The sequence below is a fragment of the Macaca nemestrina genome, chromosome 12 (genome assembly GCF_043159975.1).
Source record: "Macaca nemestrina isolate mMacNem1 chromosome 12, mMacNem.hap1, whole genome shotgun sequence".
Classification (NCBI taxonomy): Eukaryota; Metazoa; Chordata; class Mammalia; order Primates; family Cercopithecidae; genus Macaca; species Macaca nemestrina.
In genome coordinates, this window is record NC_092136.1 from 84,444,448 (window position 1) to 84,466,850 (window position 22,403).

At 34.4% G+C, this 22,403-nt stretch overlaps 1 protein-coding gene across 16 annotated transcripts in view; it reads right to left on the reverse strand.

The window, feature by feature from the left end:
- The window catches only part of LOC105468849 (discs large MAGUK scaffold protein 2), a 2,241,192-nt gene that overhangs the window by 1,670,862 nt on the left and 547,927 nt on the right, over positions 1-22,403 (reverse strand). For 12 of the 16 annotated variants that reach the window (XM_011719263.2, XM_011719258.3, XM_071075910.1 and 9 more), the window contains one exon: positions 7,946-8,020. The exons of 3 other annotated variants lie outside the window; for them this stretch is intronic. In XM_011719263.2, the coding sequence (XP_011717565.1) occupies positions 7,946-8,020 (75 nt within the window). Of the gene's footprint in view, positions 1-7,945; positions 8,021-10,988; positions 11,040-22,403 lie in introns of those variants that run through there. One more of the 16 variants, XM_024788731.2, reaches the window with a different exon arrangement.

Sequence of the window (22,403 nt, forward strand, 5' to 3'; positions counted from 1 at the left end):
CTATAAAACTTTTCAAAGAAAATGTAGAAGGAAATCTTTGTGACCTTGGATTATGCCAAGCCTTTTCAGATATAGCATCAAAAATACAGATGACCAAAAAAAGATAAATTAGACTTTATCAAAATGTAGAAATGTTATGCTTCAAATGCCATTACCAAAAAGTAAAAAGATAACCCACAGAACAGGAGAAAATATCTGCAAATCACATATCTGAGAAGGGACTAATAACCAGAACATATAAAGAACCCTTACAACTCAATAATAAAAAGACAAAAGCATTAAAAAATAGGTGAAGGATCTTAATAGACATTTTGACAAAGAAGATAAATGGTAACAAGTACATGAAAACATGGTGACATCACTAATCAATAGATAATTCAAAATCAAAACCAAAATGAGATACTACCTGACACCTATTAGGATTGTTATAATACAAAATATACGTAATAAAGAGTGTTTGTGAAACTGTAGAAAAATTAAAACCTTCATATATTGCTAGAAGGAATGTAAAATGGTTCAAATGTTATGGGAAACAGTTTGACAGTGCCTCAAAAAATTAAACATAGAGTTAGCATATGACCCAAAAATTTCACTCCTAGGCATATACCCAAGAGAATTGAAAGTACATGTCCATGCAAAAACTTGCACAAAAATATTCATAGTAGCATTATTCATAACATCAAAAAGTGGAAACAATTCAAATGTCTATCAACTGATGAATGGATAAACAAAATAAGGTATACCCATACAATGAAAAATAATGCATGGTACAACATGGATGAACCTTGGAAACATTAGGCTAAGTGAAAAAAGCCGGTCACAAAGGCTGCATATTACATACTTCCACTTATAGGAAATATCTAGAAAGGGCAAATCCATAGAAACAGAAAGTAGATTAGTGATTTATAAGAGCTGGGAGGAGAATGGGAAATGACTGCTAATGGGTGTGGGGTTTCTTTTAGGGTCATGAAAATGTCCCAGAAATGTCCCAAAATTGATGAGAGTGACAGTTGTACAACTCTGTGAAAGAACTAACAATCATTGAATTGTATACTACAAATGGGTGAATTGTATGGTACGTAAATTATATTCCAGAGAACCTGTTAGAGCATTAAAAAAAAAAAAAAAACTGATGGAAAACAACAATAAGAGATACACAAACAAAAAAATCCCAAATACTCATAGGAAGAATGTCATAAAGTTTTATATTCATTCTGTGTTCTATCAGATCTTTGGTTGAATGGCAAAAAAAAAGAGAGAAAGTAGAAAGAGGCGGGTGAATACTGAGGTCCCCAAATCAGTCAAGTTGAATAAAGAGGAAATTCTAGGGAAAATATTAAAAATTACAGAAAGAGGAAGCTGGGGACACTGAGCATAAACTTTGATGACCTCAATTTTACTGTGTGCCTATTCACTATTCCTCCATTTAGTTTCGCAGATCTTGCCAGCAACCTTAGGGCTTGCATCCTCCATTTCTTTGCTCAGGGCATGCTGAACACATGTCTATGTGTCTTCTGTTTTATTTACTGTGTAGGTTTTATGTGTGCACACTGGGAGTGCCCTTTCATCTTTCCCATGAACCAATGCCCCCCTCCATAAATACTGTGGGTTCCCTTTCTGGGCATATTTCAAAGATCAGTGTAACAAAATTATTTTATATGAGTATTGCCGTTCCCAGCAGAGTCTTTAAAACTAGAGAGGAAACCGGTGTAAGTTTAAAATACTATAAGGGGCAGAGCTTGGGGAAAAGAGCAACATATCCCTTCTATCAAGCTCATCTTCTTTGTACTTTCAATGATTAAGAGCCCCTGACTACAGCAAAAATGAAATTAGAGACACTCCACAGAACTCACATTTCTTAAAGTACATCATGCTTTTTCTGAGATAATTTCCCCTCTGGATTCTTTTCCAATCCTATGGCTACCACCCATATGGCCAAATGTACTCTAATCCCACTGCCCACCAATTTAAGTTCCTGTACGCTGCAATTTTCTGCAATTTGCCTAAAGCTATGATCATCTGATAATATCCTGGCTTCAATTTATAAGGGGACTGCTGATAGCATGAAAATCTTGCCCTAAAAAATAAAAATTGTATGTAGTCTTTGGAAAGACAACTATTCAAAGCCATTCTGGGTCTAATTTCCCAGCCGCAGAGTTAGTCCAGAGGGTGCTATCTTCACGGAAGCTCTGGAAACACCCAGAGAGCAGACACAACACTATTTTATAACTGGGTTAGATGCTTCTGAGTGCCATGGTCTGGGTATTTATGTAGGGTGTATACCAAATTAGGTCACACAATGCATTCTGGGAACAAAAGGGTTGGGAGGAGCTACAAAAAAAAGACGAAGAAAAAAAAACCTTTAGGATTACTGCAGAATAGCTTGTGCACATTGTATTAACTGGTTTCAATTAGATTGAATGATCCTGACTGTGGGTAATGTGAGGCAGTCTCGGAAAGCATGCTGGAACAATTAACACTTTAAAAGAACATCTCCTCTGGTTTCTAAGAGAAGCATCTGTTTTTACTGATTTCCCATGAAAGAAAGAAATTACTTTCATAATCCAGAGACACATAGTAGGAAGATGTTAAAGTGTTTTTAAACGAAAAGGAAATCCTGGCCCCACTCCTTGAAAATGGCTGTATACAAACAAAAATGAAAATGACTGAGAATATAAATAGCTCTCATTAATATGACACTCCTATATCATCGGTTCCTGCCTGTCAGAGAACAAAAAGGTTTTTTTTTTTCAAGAACCGCAAGATTCTGCTTTCAAAGTCTTAAAGAGTTGTACATTAGCTCCTAGAACCTTTTTCCAGAAAAGATTCTCCTAAATAGGTCTAAATGAGTACCCATGATTTAGTATTGGGTTATTGTCTGTTTTTTACACTCTTTCTCACCAATTTATCCTGCCCCATGCACTCCCTTCTGGAATGACCTATCCTTTTCTTTCTTTCCTTCTAGCAATTACTAAGCACTTAACTATGTGCCAGGTGCTATGTTAACACTTACTATGCATTATTACATGTAAATCTCAAAATATCCTGTTGTGTGCATAAACTCAGATTAGGTAAATTGTCCAAGGTCATACAGCTTACTAGGAGAAGAGTAATACTTTACTCTTTCCACTGACTAGTGGAAGAGTTAATACTTTAACACAAATCTCATTCAATTCTAAAGGATGTACCCTTAACTATGACCAAATATTGCATCTTTTGTCTTCCAAAATCCATCTTAAGGCAACTTCCCATTTGGAAAATTTATAGTGCTTTTTATAGACCATTATTAAATAATGTGTTGCCAAGTATAATTATGATTTATTTATACATATTGTTTTCTGCTATACATTGAGAAATCCAAGGGTCAGTTAAAATACATGTTCAGTAACTACTTCTTGAATAAGTAAATGAGAGGTGACGTACTCAGAATTCAGTGTTCTAATTTTAAATGCTTACATTTGAAAATATTTCACATATCTGCTGATAGTATTATATAGTGATAGAAACGTACAGATATAGCAATATCTATAAGTTCCATAATAGCAGTCAACTTAGCTTTTAGAAACTCTTTTCCTAGCATTAATTTCCAGTAACTAAGGGGTGTGCAAATGTGCAACGAAAAAGAATTTTTGTAGCCAAATCATGTGTATTTATATTTTGTATGTCTAATTGATAAAATCACACATTATAGCCATTTCTGAGTATACCTAATAACTAAGAATTGAGGAGATTCAGAATTGGGTTTGGGGATATTCCTCAAAATGATTAAATCCATGCATGGGCCATAGCCATACTGAGTGGTTCACAAACATGCTCTAAAATGCAGCAGCCACTGAAGCTTCTTACAGCTGGTCAAATCTAAAATTCTTTAATTACAAGTGCCAAATGCTAATTCTTAGCCTAGTTCACTCAGATTCAGAGAGCTATCTTTCTTCAGCTGAGTCCTAGAACCTGTGGACATCTTCTCAATTGTTTGCAGATGGCAGAAGCTCAGGTAGCTACTGTGTTCATATTCATGGTCATACAAACCAATAAGGCATATAATCAATTTAAATTTAAAATGTAAGGGTAAGGAAGGCTATCATTCTAGTGATTAATATAGCCACACATGGGGGAGAAACAATTAAACTGGTACACTTTTCACTAGGGAAAAGATATTTCATGTAATCAGAAAGTTTAATTATGTCCATGTTTCTAAATAATTATTAGGGAGTAAAATTTCTTTTCTGTTCAAACCCCAATCTGTACATTATAGTTACTACTAAAAGGACGAGTCTAAAAAAAAATTTAAAAAATTTAAAAAACCATCCAGGAAGAGAGAGAACAAATAGTTAATAGACGCCATTGTCAAGGCAATATGTAACTGGTGACAGACATTTGCAAAGCAATCTGGAGAAGTCAGAAATCCAATGATAAACGCTCTGCACTCAAAATGAACTTGGGGCAAATGCAGACATGAAAACCAAGGCTTTTTTGCAAAGTGTAATAAAGCCTAATTATGAGGATACAATCATTCCAGAATAGAACAACAAAGAGCAAGAATAGGACAGTGGAGAAAGGAATGTAGGAAAGAATAAACTGAATTTGAAAAATGCACAAGGATAATAGAGACTATCAATTTATTAGGCATGTAAGTATGTCTTAATTTATTTATAACTTGCTTCAGTCCTTGGAGAATTTAAGACAGCCAAGATTTCTCTTAAGCACAAGGCAAAGATTTTCACTATTTCCGGAGAGATGATCAAATGAATATTAATACCAGAATTCCATACATATCATACATAGTTTTTGGTTATATAAATGTGTATGTTAATTGTAGACTCGACTGCCAATATTTTTTATTCTATAAGGTGAATTAAGTTATTATCAAATTATTTCATCATGTTTTAAATATACCCAAGTGTTGTCTACAGTCAGATATTTGAAATAAATAGATTATAAATTATCAAAATCCCAGTGTTAGTGCTTTTTTCTGAGACTACTACTTATTACACTAGCTCTAGGGGAGACTCAATAAACATTGCTGACTAGTAGTATTAAACTATTTTCTTTTTCTTTTTGGTTGCAAGTAAATCAAAGAACAAACCCTATCAAAAATAAATAAATTTTTTAAAAACTAAGTAATTGAGAAAGAAGTCACATTGATTATTATCAAGTCATTGAGACCATTTCACAGAATCCAAGAGACTTTTGAGTACATAATACCTAAGAAGGGCAGATACAAAGCAGCTTTAGAGGTCTAAGCAACTGAGGTTCACGTAACTTTTTCCAAACTATTCTCTCATATGATTCATTCAATATTGATGATTACCAGTATTTGGTATATCTCCATTACAAATTTCAAATTCCCATGAAAAAATTTCAACTGGTCCTGCTGGAATCAAATGTCTATGCCCTGGATCAGTCAGTCCTGGCCAGGGGCAGGCTCACATAATCTAAACATGACCACTGGGAGCACACCTCTGTGGATTGGGGGTTCTCTGCAGAGAAAGCAGATCAGTATGTGCTGCACGGCTCCTTCAGAAAATACGCATTTCACTGGGAGATATAATTACTTTTATGTAAATAGCAAAGGAAATTTATGAAACCAATAGCCCCCAGTTCTATGACAGAAATGAAAAAGAAACATCTGCTTTCTGTTCTCTCACCTGACCACAGCACTGAGAATAAGACTTTAATGCTGGCACTCTGACTTGTGATCTTCAGGAAGAGTCTTAAATGTAGTTGTTTATTTGTTCCTAAGGTTCTACAATAGAACTAGGACCTAATCTGGGATTCCCAGATCCCAAGGGGTTCAACTCCAAGGGAATAATGAAGGATGAACAATTTATAATAATTCAAAAGACAGAATCCTAGTCATGCATTTCCTTGCAACAAGACTGCACAAAGTAATAAAATGTGAAAGTTCTTATATTAATATTTTGGGCTTAAATTACCAGTATATTAAAGGATCAGAAATTCTTATTGATGTTATACATGAGTGTATTTGATTTACATAGGATTACTACCTTATTCATGTTTATATTTCTAGCAATTGGCATGGTACTAGACACAGCTGAATGAAATTACTAAATTTTGTAGCTTGAAAACAAAATTCCTGAAAACATGTATTCTATCATATTCTCTTAAGAGAAAAGTGTTAAAGAACAATGAAGAGGAGAAATAGAAACTACCAATCTAAGATGGTAAAATACCATTATTAATCCTCTTTACCAAGAAATCTTAGAGCTATAAAATAATTTTTAAAAACTTACTAAAGAGAAAAATCAACATATAGGATATTCACTCATTGAAACTTAACTTCCCAGAATTTCTGCCATGTACCAGGGATTTTACTAGCTGTGGATATACCAGGACCCCAAAGAATACATTGTCTCCATGGAGAAACAGATGTAGGAATCAGTAATTATGAAATGATATCATCGGGGATACAATAAAAGAAGTGTTCTATTTAGGAACAAATAATAAAATTATTAAAACACATCCTTTCTCAGTTCAAGATCAGCCTGTTCAACAGGGCAAAATCTCATATCTACCAAAAATACAAAAAAATTTAGCTGGGCTTGGTGGCATGCACCTGTAATCCCAGCTACTTGGGGAGGCCAAGGCACAAGAATCACTTGAGCTTGGGAGGCAGAGGCTGCAGTGAGCCAAGATCATGCCACTACACTCCAGCCTGGGCAACAGAGTAAAACTCTGTCTCAAAAATAAAAAACAAAAACAAAAACAGAAAAACCACTTCCTTTCTCTATCATAAGTAGTCCCTAAGCATGTACTCTCCTCTGACCATCTGCTCAAAATGTTAACATTTTTATTCTCTGAGTCTCCAGCATGTCTGGGCTCCCTCTGCACAGCAAGAATACCTCCAAAATTTAGCATCATCATCTCTCCTTCACTAAAGGTGATCCCACTTTCTCTTCCTGCCACAGATAAACAAAAACTGAGGGAAAAACTTAATCTCTTACACAATCTGAGTGAAAATCAGGTTCCACCAGGCTTACTGCTAACATAGTTGTAAGACATGCTATGTTAGTCCAGTCGTATCTTTCGGCACCCAGTACCTCAACAATAGATAAGGATATTTAGGAAGCTCCACACATTACTTTTCCATTGCCTACAAGGGGAGTCAAATGAGAATGTCCAAAAGGTAACTTTCGAATTTCTTATTTCCATCACACACAAATTATTTCACGAGAGCCAAACTGTCATTTACAGTATACATAATTCCAAGAGATATCACTGTCATTTCTTTTAGGCAATCCATGTATTACAGAATATCATACATTCAGCCACTTTCTTCACACCCTTCAGAGCATAGAGTACTAGCATGAGTACATGAAAGGAGAGGTAGGATGTCTGGGATCTGTTCCCAGCGCTACAATTGATGCACTATTCTTACTCCCTTTACATTTAAATCTCCCATCTGTAGCACAAGGATAATGACATAGTACCTGTTTGTTTCTAAGGCACTGGAAAATTCTCTGGTAGAAGATATTACGCAAATGCAGAGACTATTATTACACCAGGAAGACTTGAAAATTGCAAGTTTGTGTGCTCATCACTATTAAGCAGTTGACACAGTGACAAAAGAGAAAGCATCCTTCTTCAAGGCATCTAAAATCAAATATTGCTGAATATGCAGCTATCCTGAAAAATATATGTGCAAATATATTCATTTTAATGACCTTCCAACTCTAACTCATCAATAACCCATTTAAAGTAATCCTTTCCAAGTTATCCTGACTCCGACAAAATGCATGGAATCCCTAATCACTGGTATTTTTTTATAATGCAAAGCTTTCTGAAAGGTTATTCTTTCTCCTTGCAAAATATTTGCTCTACTCCAAAATTTCAGAGAGCATTCTGGCTCATTCCACTAAGATTATTCCAAAATATAAAAACATTTATCCTTCAATCTGGCCAATCTTGGAATAATCAAACTTACAGTACAGTGGTGGACAGGCATCCAAGCAGGGGCTTCCACTGAACAATTCTGGGCTGGGCATCTGCCTTGGTTTTGCTGCAAATAAGTAAAAATGATATTATATTCAATTTATTATGTGCCAGTATGTATATATACTAGCTGACATGTTTATTATCAATGTTTATTACCTTATTTATAATCATAGCAGAGAGAGAATGCTTTGTTGGTGCAATGCTGCAGAAAACTAGGTACATAATTTCTACTCTTATCAAAGGATAAGAAATTATCCTTTTCCTTTTTTATTACTCTAAAGACTACGTTTTTGGCACCAGGCTGTCTCAGCATATGACCTTCCAGGCTTCAATACCAACCACCTGAGAACTCTTATAACCCATAGGTTGACTGTTCTCTTCCAGGCTCCTAATCAACCCTCATACATGCTGTACTCCTGTGAAATCACATGAGTCAAGGTATAGAATGACTGTTTATTTGTCTCTGTTTCCAGACTATAAGCTAGTTATGGTGATTCTCTCTAGAGTGTTTCATAGAACTCCAGAATGTTGGGTTGAAAGGGACAGATCTTAGAGGCCTTCTTATCACATCAAAAACTGAAGTGCAGAGAAATAAAACAATTTTCCCAAGGAGTCAAAAGTTTGACATTCTAAGTCATTTTCTAGGCACCTCTTTCTACAAAAGAAATTTATCTCTAGTTAACTGTTATACGTTTGTTGTAATTCCTGTAACTTTACTTCTAATGGGCTTTTAAAAATAATACAGTGCTTTACTTTCACCAACAATACTGCTCCACCCCTTTGATAACGAAAACTGATTAGTCCAAAAGGGGGGGAAGGATTTTAATAAGCCATGCTTTATCTTTTATTTCTTTCATTGTATTCTCAGAGATAATATAGGCATACTGATAATGTTAATAATCACCATTAAAAACCACAGCTGTGATTTATTGAGCAATTAAATATGCAAGGCACTATTCTGGACACATTATTACTCATCCCCACAATAAACATAAGTAAGAGTATTATGCTCACTTTGTAGTGGAGAAAACAGAGACTTAGAGAGGTTAAGCAACTTGGCTAAAAGTCAACCTACTAGACAGCAGCATCTCTGAGATCGCAGCAAGACTCTGGCTGACTCTGGTGTCCATGTATGCTCTTTCTTTTATAAGAAGTTGCCTCTGTTATTTTAGACTGTCTCTTTAATGGGTGTTAAGGCATGTCATCATCCAATCTGATTTTGTCTAATGAATGATCGTAACATTTCTGATTTAACTGAATAAAATACTGAATTCAGTACTCCTATCACACTAAAATTTTTGTCTGTGATTTGTAAGCTTTTTAGAGCAACTTTATTTGGTTGATCTATTTTTAAGGCATCACTAAGCCCTAAAATGCTGTATGAGTGATTATGGATAAAGTCATCATAAAAATAAACTTATATTATCAATCTCCATGATCAGTTTTCTTGTTTGAAACAAAATACGATATGCAGCAGCATCAGAGTACAGAAGGTATACTGGACTTGTGTCAGATAACCACAATTTTAAGCTAATTTTGGCCATGTGCTTGCTGCCATGAAATGCTCTTGGTAGTCACACCTGTGAAACAGTGTTAGTATCTTGCCTAATTCACAGATAATAGATATAGATTCTCCTCAGATCATTATATCACAATTTGCAAGAAAGCTACTAATTAGAACACACAACATATTCACAAAATATGACGGGTGCATAAATACGGTATGTTTCAACTTCTGTGGTGCTCAGCATGGGATAAAGAAAGGTGGAAATGTGTGTTTCTGTTTTGTCTTCTATTATTACCTGATTTCTGACACTAAGGTCTTCTCGTAAGTGTTTTAACTAAGAATATTAACAGTGATTTTACAAGGCCAAACATAAAAGACTACTGAAGACAGATGCCTTGTGAACATAAATTATTCTTTAATCCTACTGAATGACGAGCAAAAAACATTGAAACAGAAGTTAGAACCTTGGATTTTAGTTTAGTGTTCCCATTGATCTATCTGTGGAACTTTGGAAAACTCACTTTAACACTTTAGACTACACTTTTCTCATTGGTAAAATGAGAAAGTTGTATTGGATCCATGATTCAATGTGGAGAGAGGAAGTGTCACATTTACCCAAAGATCTTTCTCAAACTGTATAGTTCCACCAATAATTTAATATTTGGTTTTCTCTACCAAAGGGATGTACCCTGCAGTTGAGATCATTTATCATTCTGATTTACTGATGAGACATCTTTTAGGGGCTTGGGAATATGAACAGGAAATGGTTATTTCCCTATGAGTTTCAGTGCTGGCAAAGATTGACAACCACTAGACTAGATGGTCTCGAAAGAGTCTTCCACTTAAGTGTGGTTATTGAAAATCCTAACCTCATGTTTTGTCTACCACTTCGTTCTACTTCTAAAGAAGACAAGATCTAATATGGGTCAAGGAACCCACCACAGTAGGTGGAAAAGGAAAGGGATTTAAAATTCTTTTTTCCTCAAAGTCTTATCTTTTTTTAACATTCAATGTGTACACTGTGGCATAGCAGAGTTTGGGCCTACCTCCTACTCAAAAGAGTAGGAGGCCACCTCCTTAGAAGCCCAGCTAGAACCAGAATAAACACTAGGGGAAAGGACACTCTCATGTCTAACTCTTAGTTAATTTTTAAGCCAAAAATCAAGGGAGAACATTAGAATTCCCTCAAGGGACAACTTAGCTCTCTAAGCAAAGATTTACGATAGAAGTTGGAGACAAATTCCCCTAAAGATAAAGCTTTCCCTCCTCCCTTCTCTCCCATTCATCTATACAGGATGTTTATACCTGTAGATTAATGATACGTGACTAGACCAGGATTCGGGGATTTGCAATGCTGACCATTAAAAACATGTCCTCTTAAAAGACAAAACTATCAATGGGTCTTGGTGTTTTAAAAACAAAATATGACAGGTGCATAAATAAGGTATGTTTCAACTTCTACGGTGCTCAGCATGGGATAAAGAAAGGTAGAAATGTGTGTTTCTGTTTTGTCTTCTATTATTACCTGATTTCTGACACTAAGACAGGTTGATGTCTTCAAATCTCTTAATCTTCCTTGGTTGTCTGTTTCTCACTTTAGAATCTTGACATATTTCATTCCAGAATATTCTGAGAACATTAGCTAAATATGCTGAACAATTACACCTAAGATTGATTGTATAAATATGTAACTACAAAGAACTTGAAAAGTGACCTCAAGAACTCTAAAGATTTTCTTCTCAAACCATCCCATCCCTCCAAAGACGTAGGAATATTTTTTCATGTATCAGGGGCTTGTACACAGAGTGCTTTGGAGTTTAGAAAATGCTTATATAGACATTTATAAGACATTGGCTTATATAGACAATTCATCCTCAGAAAAAGTTGTGTGTGGCAGAGTGAGAGATGATTCATACAAATAAAATTTTGACCTAAATATTTCATTAAAATAGCATGTTGGTGGGATTGTAAACTAGTTCAACCATTATGGAAAACAGTATGGCGATTCCTCAAGGATCTAGAACTAGATGTACCATATGACCCAGCCATCCCATTACTGGGTATATACCCAAAGGATTATGAATTATGCTGCTATAAAGACACATGCACACGTATGTTTATTGCGGCACTATTCACAATAGCAAAGACTTGGAATCAACCCAAATGTCCATCAGTGACAGATTGGATTAAGAAAATGTGGCACATATACACCATGGAATACTATGCAGCCATCAAAAAGGATGAGTTTGTGTCCTTTGTAGGGACATGGATGCAGCTGGAAACCATCATTCTTAGCAAACTATCACAAGAACAGAAAACCAAACACCGCATGTTCTCACTCATAGGTGGGAACTGAGCAATGAGATCACTCGGACTCAGGAAGGGGAACATCACACACCGGGGCCTATCATGGGGAGGGGGGAGGGGGGAGAGGGGAGGGGGGAGGGATTGCATTGGGAGTTATACCTGATGTAAATGACGAGTTGATGGGTGCAGCACACCAACAAGGCACAAGTATACATATGTAACAAACCTGCATGTTATGCACATGTACCCTACAACTTAAAAGTATAATAATAATAATTAAAAAAAAAATAGCATGTTCTTTTGAAAGCAGAGTAAGAGCTGAAAGGTTCTATTGTTCTACTGTTCACAGTAAAATGATCCTCATAATCAAAGGAGTCTTTTTTTTCCGGGTGGGGGTGTGGTATTGCGAAGTGTTGCATGATAGGACTGTACACATATTTGTTCATTCATTTACCCATCCCTCATTTGCCAAAATACACTCCATGAATGGTAAGTTGGGTATATAGAGAGATTTAAAATTCAGAGCTATAAAAATTTAAATAATCCGTATTCTCCAAAAGCTCCCAACTTTTTAGGAGATACAATACAATGTGCTGAGTTTAAAACAGGGTTAAACAACAGGGCCATTTATCCATTCATCCATTCATGTAGTTGGTCAACAAGCATTTATTGAGCAATTACTAAGTGCCAGTTATTGTATTAGGAATAAGGATATATCAAGACTCAGTATGTGTCTAAAAAAGTACTTATTCTAAGGAAAAAAAAATAAACTAATAAAGATGCAGTTATAAAGCAATATTACTGATATGGGATAAATAAACCATTACATGACAGATCAAAAATATTCAATGCAGCCATTCTTGGGGCAGGAGTAAGACATTAACAAGAGTAAGGGAAAATCATACAGAGGAATTGAGGCAAAAGGCGGAAGTATTTAACTCTGGCTGGGTAACTCAGGAATGTCTTTGTTGAAGAGACACTTCAGGTTTCCAACACAGTTTTAAGGAGGCGAAGGTGTAAGAAGAGGGTGTTACAGGCTAAAGGTCTCAGTGGACCATCTGATAGTGCAAAGTAAAGACATTATTGGCCTTGTCAAGAAACTTCTCAATTCTAGACCTCAGAATCCTGGGACTGAGGAGAAAGAATGATTTTATGCTATACAGAGAGCTGACTTCAGCCTTTCCCTTTATCTCTTCTTCACAAGACAAAATGGATAGCTGGGTGTGGGATAAATGAGTCCTATCAGGAAGTGGACATGGAAGGACCCAGATCAGATCCTATGAAACACACAAGAGGCCCTCCTGAGTTTAATCTTTGAACAAGCATTTCAGCTGTCTTACTCATCCCTGAGACTCTAAAGGATTTGACAGATGAAGAAAAAGAGGTCAAAATGAAGCCCAAGGAGCAGAACTAAGTGACTTTTTGCATGCAGAACTAAAATGACATGCAATAATGTGTGTGCAAATGGACTGTGAGTTGTAAAGTACTTTAGAAATGTAATGGGTAATTATAAAGCTTTAATTATTTGAAAATTATTTTTATGAGCTAATTCTTGTTATTAAAATTACTAGAGCAGTTTTTCTGACTTCTAGTCTAATATACTCGCTAGCACATCAAGAGTTAAAAAAATTTTCAAAAAATTTGAGGAAAAATGACTCCCAAAGTGCCTCCAAATCATCAATTTCATATATTTCTAAATACAGATATATAATATGTATCTATATTTGTATGTATGTGTCTACATACACATATGTTCATTATGCATCATCCACATGTGTCTATAGATACATATATACATACAAATATGATTTATGTGTGTATACATGTATTTAAAAATTTTGGCAAAATAAAGGTTTTCATTGAATTAGTTTTCTAATTTGCCATAAAGATATGTAATTTCAGAGTGAGATGTTTAAAAAGAGAGAAAATCAAATATTGCCATGTGCTAATGTAAAATACATTATAGGTGGAAATATGTGCAGAAAATGCTACATTGGAGGTCCTAAGACACCAAAATATAAAAATGAGATTCCAAAGGAGGCTAGACCACGTGTGCAATATTCAAATAAATTACCAAGAACCAACTTCAGGATCCTAAATTTTATCTATAAATATAACATAATGCTGGTATACAAAAGTTGGATGACTGAAGATTTAGAAAAGGGGAGAATTTCTTTGAAGAGGGGTTGAGAAGTCTTACATATCACCTACAATTGGCAAAAGAAACTTCAACGGGACTGCACCTAGAGCTTAACATAACATCCTTGGGTTTAGGAGGTCATTACACTGGAATTTGACTCTCACCTAAGAAGCTTAACCAATGAGATAACATAGCAAATTGGATGCTAGGTCAGAAGTGGCTTCATCTGGGTTAGCCTGCACTCTCACAGTTTGTTAAGGCAAAAGATTCATTCTGGAGCCATTGTAACACCTGCCAAGACAACCCTCCATGTAGGGTGGGTTGCTGTAAAACTTGACGCTAAAGAAATGCATCATCCACATCATAGGAGACTTAGGCCCAGAAGGGGAAACTTCCAAAGACCCATGAAAGTGTCCATGAGGGAAAAACTCGAGCCACACATTTTCTGGCTGCGTTAAAATCCCAGATCCACTGTTTGCTAGCGATGTAAGTTACTTTACTTCTCTTTGCCATAGTTATGAAGATTTTAAAAGTTAAAAGTAAAACACTTAAAACTATTTCTATACATAATCAGCACTATTTGCCAGTAATTTTCTTCCTTTTTGGTTATTCTTATCATTGTTATTATATGTCAGGCTCGGAGGGCAAAAAACACAACAATCCCAGTTCAGTAAGAACTTTCCTTGTCTCCTTTTCTTATTTCCCTCTTATGCTCCAAACTTGGAAGGATCCAAGTTTACTAGTTGGAAGATCCAACTAGTAAATAGGAAAATGATGAAAAGAGAAGTCTATGGCATCCACTTCCCCCAAAGCAGATGTCCTATCTGAAGACCCCATAGTAGAAAAAAGAGAATCTTTCATCTGGAATGTGTTCAGAATTTTGACTAATATGTGGGACTGAGCAATTTTAATTAATACATTGGGACTGTATTTGTGATATTAAGTGATTGTCAGACTTTTCATTTCCTGTAAATGGAAAGTTATGAGAATACCCATTTTCATTTAGAGGGCAGGGTAAGGACCACTGACATTAAGGTATTTTAAACAAACACTGGGGACCCCAAAATAAAATGACTTCTATTATTACATCCCATGAGTATTCCCTTGTTCAATGTGTCAATTAAAAATGCAAAATATACTCATGGTTAGTGTTAACTTTTTTCATTCAACTTTGGGCATATTCCTCAACATATGACTTCATCCCTTCCTGGACTTATCCTTCCATTTGCTTCTTTTTATTTTCTCAGGCTTCAAAAGATGTTTAAAATAAGTTGGCCTAATTTGTTTCTGAGGAAATCCTTACTAAAACTGAAGCCATGCTGGGGAGCCATGAATTTGCCTCTTTTGTAAATGAAGAAAATGCTGCTGACCTATTCTCCAAAGGATGTTGAGAACAAGGGGTTTTCAGTGGGTAGTGATGATGGTGCTGAGTCATCCTCAACACTTTTCAAAATGCTTTGTGACTTCAGGCAGACATTTGCCCAGGTTGACAGAGGTGCAGTCTGTGGCTAACTAGTGCATAAGAAGATTAAACACTCCACATTAAAATATTCTAAGCCCCTAGCTACCCAGATTAACAGTAATGAGAGGAATAGGCTCTGAATTTTCAGGCCGGCCACATTAAAAGATGATAAATGGAAACCACTGTTGTGACTTGATATTTCAGGGTATCAATGGGGAGAGGACAATGGGCTTTGACTCAGGAGGTATTTCCTAGATGTATAATGAAATAATATATTGAGCACCATTAGATCCCAGGCACTTGACATGCACTCTCAGCTCATTGTATCATCACATTAACCCTAGGTAGTACAGAAGAGAGTTTAATACCATGAGGAATCCACTGGACCCGAGTTACAATGCTGGAGTTTTCACTTTTTACATCTGTGACTTTGGATAAATTTCTTAATCTCTGTAAGTTTCAGTTTTCTCATCCATAAAGTGGAAAAAATGAAACTTAAGGAATAAAATAAAAGCTTAAGGAATTATTGTAAGGATTAAAAAACTATATATATTATATATATAAAAGCTATATATAATATATATCATATTATATGTTATAATATATTATATCATATAATAGAATATATATTATATATAATATATATGTCCAAGGGCCTGATATATACTCTAATAGTAATAAGATAAATAATATATAATTTACATGTTAATATCTATCTTATTAATTGGAGATCTTTCTCCTGTTTCACTTAGCTCCTCTGAGTCTATATTCTTGTATCTGAGTATAAAATAGCAATATTTATCTCACAAGGTTACTATGAAAATTAAATGAGAAAAAGTACATGAAAGTGCCTAGAAAATGTCAAGAACTTTAAGTTTGGTTTGTAACTTTTTTGTCAGTATATAGAAGATGGAAAGAATGTCTGAAATACTGCAGCAATTTAAGATAACTAAATTTGGGAGCCAAAACTGATTCTGCAGCCGGGTATTACTTACTTGAAATTACTGGTCGTAAATGTTTCTAAAAATTATAATATGGTATTTTAGTATTTTACAGAAGCATATCCCAATATTCTCTGAAGCACTATCAATCTCCAAAGTTGAGTTATTACTATGCATAGCTAAATGCAATAATTTAAGCTTCTAAATACAAGATTTAAAAATATAGTTCTGTGAAATATTTTTAATGTAATTAATATTTGCATTCTGTTATTGCATCCTAGTAATCAAATGAGAAAAAAGGAATGGGCTGCAACTGTACTTTTCTCCTTCCAAAAAAGGAAAATTTGGATATTATTACTACCACAGAAAATATTTTTTCACTGGCAGATCTTTTCTATTATATCATAAACTACAAAGTCTCATGGAAACATAAAAGACTGTGACTTCTAAAACAAGCTACTTTTTTCTTCCAAACATACTAAAAATTGATTTGTAAAGATACCTTTCTTGAATTAACAAATTAGCAGCTAGTGAAAAATACCTGAAATTTCAGGACCCCAAAATAAAGTCAAACCTATGAAGAAAGAAATGCCATTCAGAAACAAGTTGAAAGTAATTCACTTCTATTCTCTCTGCTACCATAGAGACAAAGAAAAAAAAGTAAAGAGATTTAGCACACTTAATTCTTCCTGAAATTTATAATTAACTACCTGGGAAAGGGAACAATTACCATACTTCCAAAAGAATAAAGAATTTTAAAAGTTCAGCTTTTGATAAGACATAATTACAACCTATTAAATATGCAATTCATACAAATTTGCCCTTATGATTTTCCTGAATTTCAAAAAATGCATATACATTGAATAGTGTTTTCTGAGAAGTACACAAGGAATGCCACCAAGTTAATTGTATAGAGCTTTCTCTTATTGGAGGATTTTCTCGGTTACTTAAAATTCTGGCAAAACCTAACACAAAGAAAAGGGTCAATGGATATTACTTACATATATGCCCTGTCTTCCTGACACCTATGAATATGTATTTTGGGACAAATGTTAATCAATGAAAAAATGTGCAGGCTTTTGTAGATCAAGTGCCATGGCCAACATCAAGCAATAGCCAGGAAGGACTACCAATTAGATATGTTCTCAGTTTAAATAGAACTTTAGATCGCTAAGTAAATTACGGGTGTATTAATTCAGGACAGTTTTATTTTAAGAGACTTGCAAGAAAACACCATATCTAGAAATCCTAAGAGACTCAAAACAAAGAAAGGGAGGAAGAATTTATTTTGCTTAAAATGTATACTTTTATTTATGGTTTCTTCAGCAAATAAATATTTTTAATTTTTATCATTAAGAATATCAAGAAATTATCCTTATAATGTCCTATTTAGAACTCTACTTAAAAACAAATATTATATTTTAGGGTATCTTAAACACAGCATGAAAGATTATATTTCTCATTGTAAAAACATGAAGTATGGGAGATGTAAGCTAAAAAAAATAATACTTTATGAAATGTGTTTTCATACAAAAATCAAAATTCTTGCTGATGTAGATAATAAATGGTATGATTTATGTCTTGAAATTTGACTTTTGGATATTCTTTTTTGAAACATAATTAAATGGTCTTTGAGGAGACTCTATTGCTGACTACATTGCTGCTTGGTAAAGTTGTATAAGAGATTATTCTAAGTCATTTCTGTCTAGGGGTTTCAGAACAATTTGAAGGGAACATTTGAAAGTCTCTAAAGCTTTTAACTCAGATCTTAACCACAGAATAACATAACATCCATTCAGCTCCTGTACACATAGTGCTGGTGTCATCTGTGGCTAGTTGGACAAATTCCAAGTAATAATAACTATTATAGTTTTTTAAGTTCCTTTTGTAGGTTACTTGGGATAAAGCCATTAAATGGTACTGATACACTTTGTTCTCTGAAATGAAAATCAACATAAAAGTAGCAGAACTGCTGTGAACCTCTTCCTAGACAAGTTTGTATCCTGAAAGTTGAGTAAAACATAATGTATTCCACTTAAAAAAAGTATATTATCTCTCCAATTGTTTTCTCCTGATAATTTAGGAGAATAATGTCATTTAAAAATTTTCTATTGCATACCTTTCTAACTCACTTTACTGTTTTAATAGTAAGATATCCTACATTAATACTGTTATTTTTATAGTATATTTATGATAAATATGTCCTATACATATTATGAAGTCAAATAATTTTCCCCCAAAAGTATCCTGCTATATTAAATCACTGAGAAATTAAGTGAACATGAGTTGGCATTCTTTTATCAAACTGAAAACCTGATCTGACTGCTTTAGCTTATTGTTTAATAAAAAGGTACAATTATCTTTTAAGTATTTTGTGCTTCAATTTTAGAAACTTAAATTATGATCATGATAATTTGGTTTATCATAGATGTGATTCAATTGCCATTTTCTAGGGGTATATAAGGAATTTTACCTCTATTAGTCCATTTATTTTATACAAAAATGACACTTCCAAGTATCACTTCAGGCTCACCAAATATTCACAGGTAAGTTTACCAATTGCCTGTCTCTTAACTGAATAGTTTCTCCATCAGAGTACAAAGATTTCTTTCACAACTATTTATTGTGAAGTGCACATTATATATACACATGTACATATGTGTGTATATGTATATATGCAAAAACATTTGTGTATATGTGCACAAGTCTATATATACACACAGAAGTACACGTATATCTACATAAGTGTGTGTTGTATGTATAAGTGAGCATGTGTGTGTGTAAATTAGAGGAAGAAGAATTTCACCCACTCATTCACGTATTGAACAGTGAAATAGCTATCAAATATCTGTTAAATGAAAGAATTAATCAACACTTGTGGTACATCTACCAGTACCATGGTAAGTGATCAGCTATAAATACAACTAAGAGCTTCCCCTGTCCTCAAAGAATTCACATTCTAGCAAGAAATAGGCACATGTAAAAGCTAACTATATAACCAGATAAAGGCTATAACAAAGATGCAGACAATATATGGAGAACATGGAGCCTGATGGGCTCAGTCTAGTAGGACAATATCAAGGAAAGTACTTAAAGAGAAATCTGCATTTAGCTGAATCTTAAAGGTTAAGAAATGTATTAGAGAAGTATCAAACTAGGAAACTGAGTGCTATTCCAGGCATAAGAAAAAAACAGGCACAATGAAGAAACAGGAGGATGAAATTCAGATTATTTGGGGAAACCAAAGGTTATTGATTATAGTTGACTAACGCATGAAGGGTAGTGGGATCTGAGATAGGCAGTTAGGCAAGGGATACCACATTGAGGGCCATGTGTTCCAGGGGAAACAATGCAGACTTTATCCTGAAGAGCAGTGCTTCTCAAACCTTAAGGTGCAAAATAGACTAAGGAGACAAATCAATTAGGGATCTTATGAAAATGCAGATTCTGATTCAGTAGTTTAGCATGGGGACTAAGATCCTGCATTTCCAGCAGTTTTCTAGGGGATGTCATTGCATTTGGTGAACAAACAAAATTTTGAATAAGGGAGCAGTAGGGGACAGGGAATCCCTGAAGGATTATAATGAGAGTTGTAGAGTTGTGATATACTTGCAAATTATGTGTATACATATTAATATATGCACACATACACACATACATATATATGTGTATATATATACACATGCATATTTATACACACACACGTATGTATATTTTTTAAAGGAAGGTTCAAGTTAATGGTGTGGAAAATATATAGGAGTAGAGAGAGGAAAAGTAGGAAGACTAATGGGGATTTTATTGTAGAAATCCAGGTAAGAATAATGAGACTCTGAAAAAGACCACAGTAGTAGAAATTATAAATAAAAGACAGATTATAAGGAATAGAATAAATAAGGATTGGGGCTGTGGGAGATTTAGGAATAAATCAAGGTTAACTACTACTTTTCTAACCATGACAATTAGGATAGTGGCATACAAAGAAATTGAGCACAGAGCAGAGTAGGAGAACTGTTTATGCTTGGATGACTCCAGAGAGTAAACATTTTCCTGGAACTTTTGACTTAAGTTTACTTAATGGGTAAACAGAATTCCAAATTCCAAGAATTCATTCATTTACTCTCAAACCCATTTCTCATAAAACCTGTCATCTCCAAAAGGTTAGCTCGAGAACTGAATTACTTAGATACAAAGAAAGTGACATGTGTGGGTAAGCATATTAAAACAGAGATAAGAGGGGCACAGGTTATTTTCATAGGATTTCGAATCTGGTACTAACTTTGAACACACAAATGGAAGAAGAAGCTAAAACATTTGGTATCTATCCCTCACCAATAAGAGCCTATAAACCTGCAAAGCATTATTCACTGAAGCCAGAGGAAATCCCCATCACCATGACTAGTGGCAAATAGAAATTTGCCACTAGAGTGGTAACTAGCTAATTGAATTACTGAAATTTATCCTTAAATGTCAGACTCCCAGAAATGAGGAAATGAGAGAGAAAGAGGAGAGGGAACAGAAACACCCACACCTGCTATTTATTGGCTATGTGTATACATAGTTGCTACACTAAACCCTATGTGTATACTGGCACTAGATATTCCCCTTGTCTGGGATATTCTTTGCCAAGATCTTCACAAAGGTGATCCTCTTAGATCTTCTTTTAACTTAAATTTGCTTAAGTATTTATGTGAGCTGTGTCACATAAAATTACTTCTAACACATATACAGACACAGCTCTCATTTTTCTCCACCATACGGCGATGCTAATGGTAATGAAAGATCCCAGTTTATGCTAGAATATCTTATTTTCAATAATTTCTCTCATCCTTTCCATATATGGATTACTTTGTACTTTTCAAACATGTAAACTAATTTGATTCCACACAATAATTCTATTCAGGAACTACTGATAAGCCAGTATTATCTCAATCCCATTTCAGGCTTGAGAAAAATAAGGGTCAGGGAGGATAAATTGAGTTTACTAAGATTACTAGTATAATAAATGGAAACCCCAAGTCTGTATTTTCTGAATCTTGATCCAACGCATATTCTCAGATTGCCTTTAGTGAAACATACATACATGCAACAATACAGGTCCCTCAGGTAGTTATAATCATGGGTAATCTGCTTTAAGAAAATCTTATCTTCCAAACATTCAGATTAAATAATGGATAAATACTAAAAGGAAGTGATGAATTATTTTATGTACCTCATGAAGGACTTACATTTTTTTTTTTAGTTTTGAGCATAGTAAATGTTTAAATGTTATTTAAGTTGTAAAATTTTATTTGCAGTTGTTTCCTCTGCAGATCTACATTTGTCTCAGAACATAAGATTTATGTAAATATCTTATAAAGGACAATTCTCTCAGTCTCACAGCTCTTCATAGCATTGTGTTGTTTTTACACACAGAATCAAAAAGGGCTAATGTTATGAAGTAACATCCTGGCAATCATGTTTGGAAGGAAAACCATTTACTACAGATGTGTTAACAGATGATTGGTATGATTTATATAATAAAATTTTATTTTATTTCTAAAAGTTTTGTTTTACAGGCTATGGATATATGTCTGAAAAACTTCAAATCTACAACTAATTGTAATTTTAAAATTAAGCCCTATATGAGTGCAGTTTTAATTTAATTAGATATTTAGGTTGAGAAGGAATGAAATGCAAAGTATTGTATCAAGAGTATATTTTAACTAAATAATAACTTTGTTGTGATTCAATCAGGAGAGAATAATAGTGAATGGAAACATGGATATTAGAGTCACAAAGACTTGAGTTGGAATTCCCACTATAAAACTTATTATTTCTGTGAATGTACCTTATCTTTAAGATATGAAGGGTCACCAGGTTGGTCTAAAGACTAAGTGTGTTTTTATTAAATTCAAGTACCTTCTATGTCCCAGACATTACACACACCCACACACACACACACACACACGAAAAAGGAACATAGTTCCTTTCCTTATGGAGCTTCTGTCTAGTCAAAAGAAACACAAAATAATCACACAAATCAGTATACACTATGAGTTGCTATGTGTGGAATGTGGCATAAAATCAGAGTATACACCAAGAATACATAAT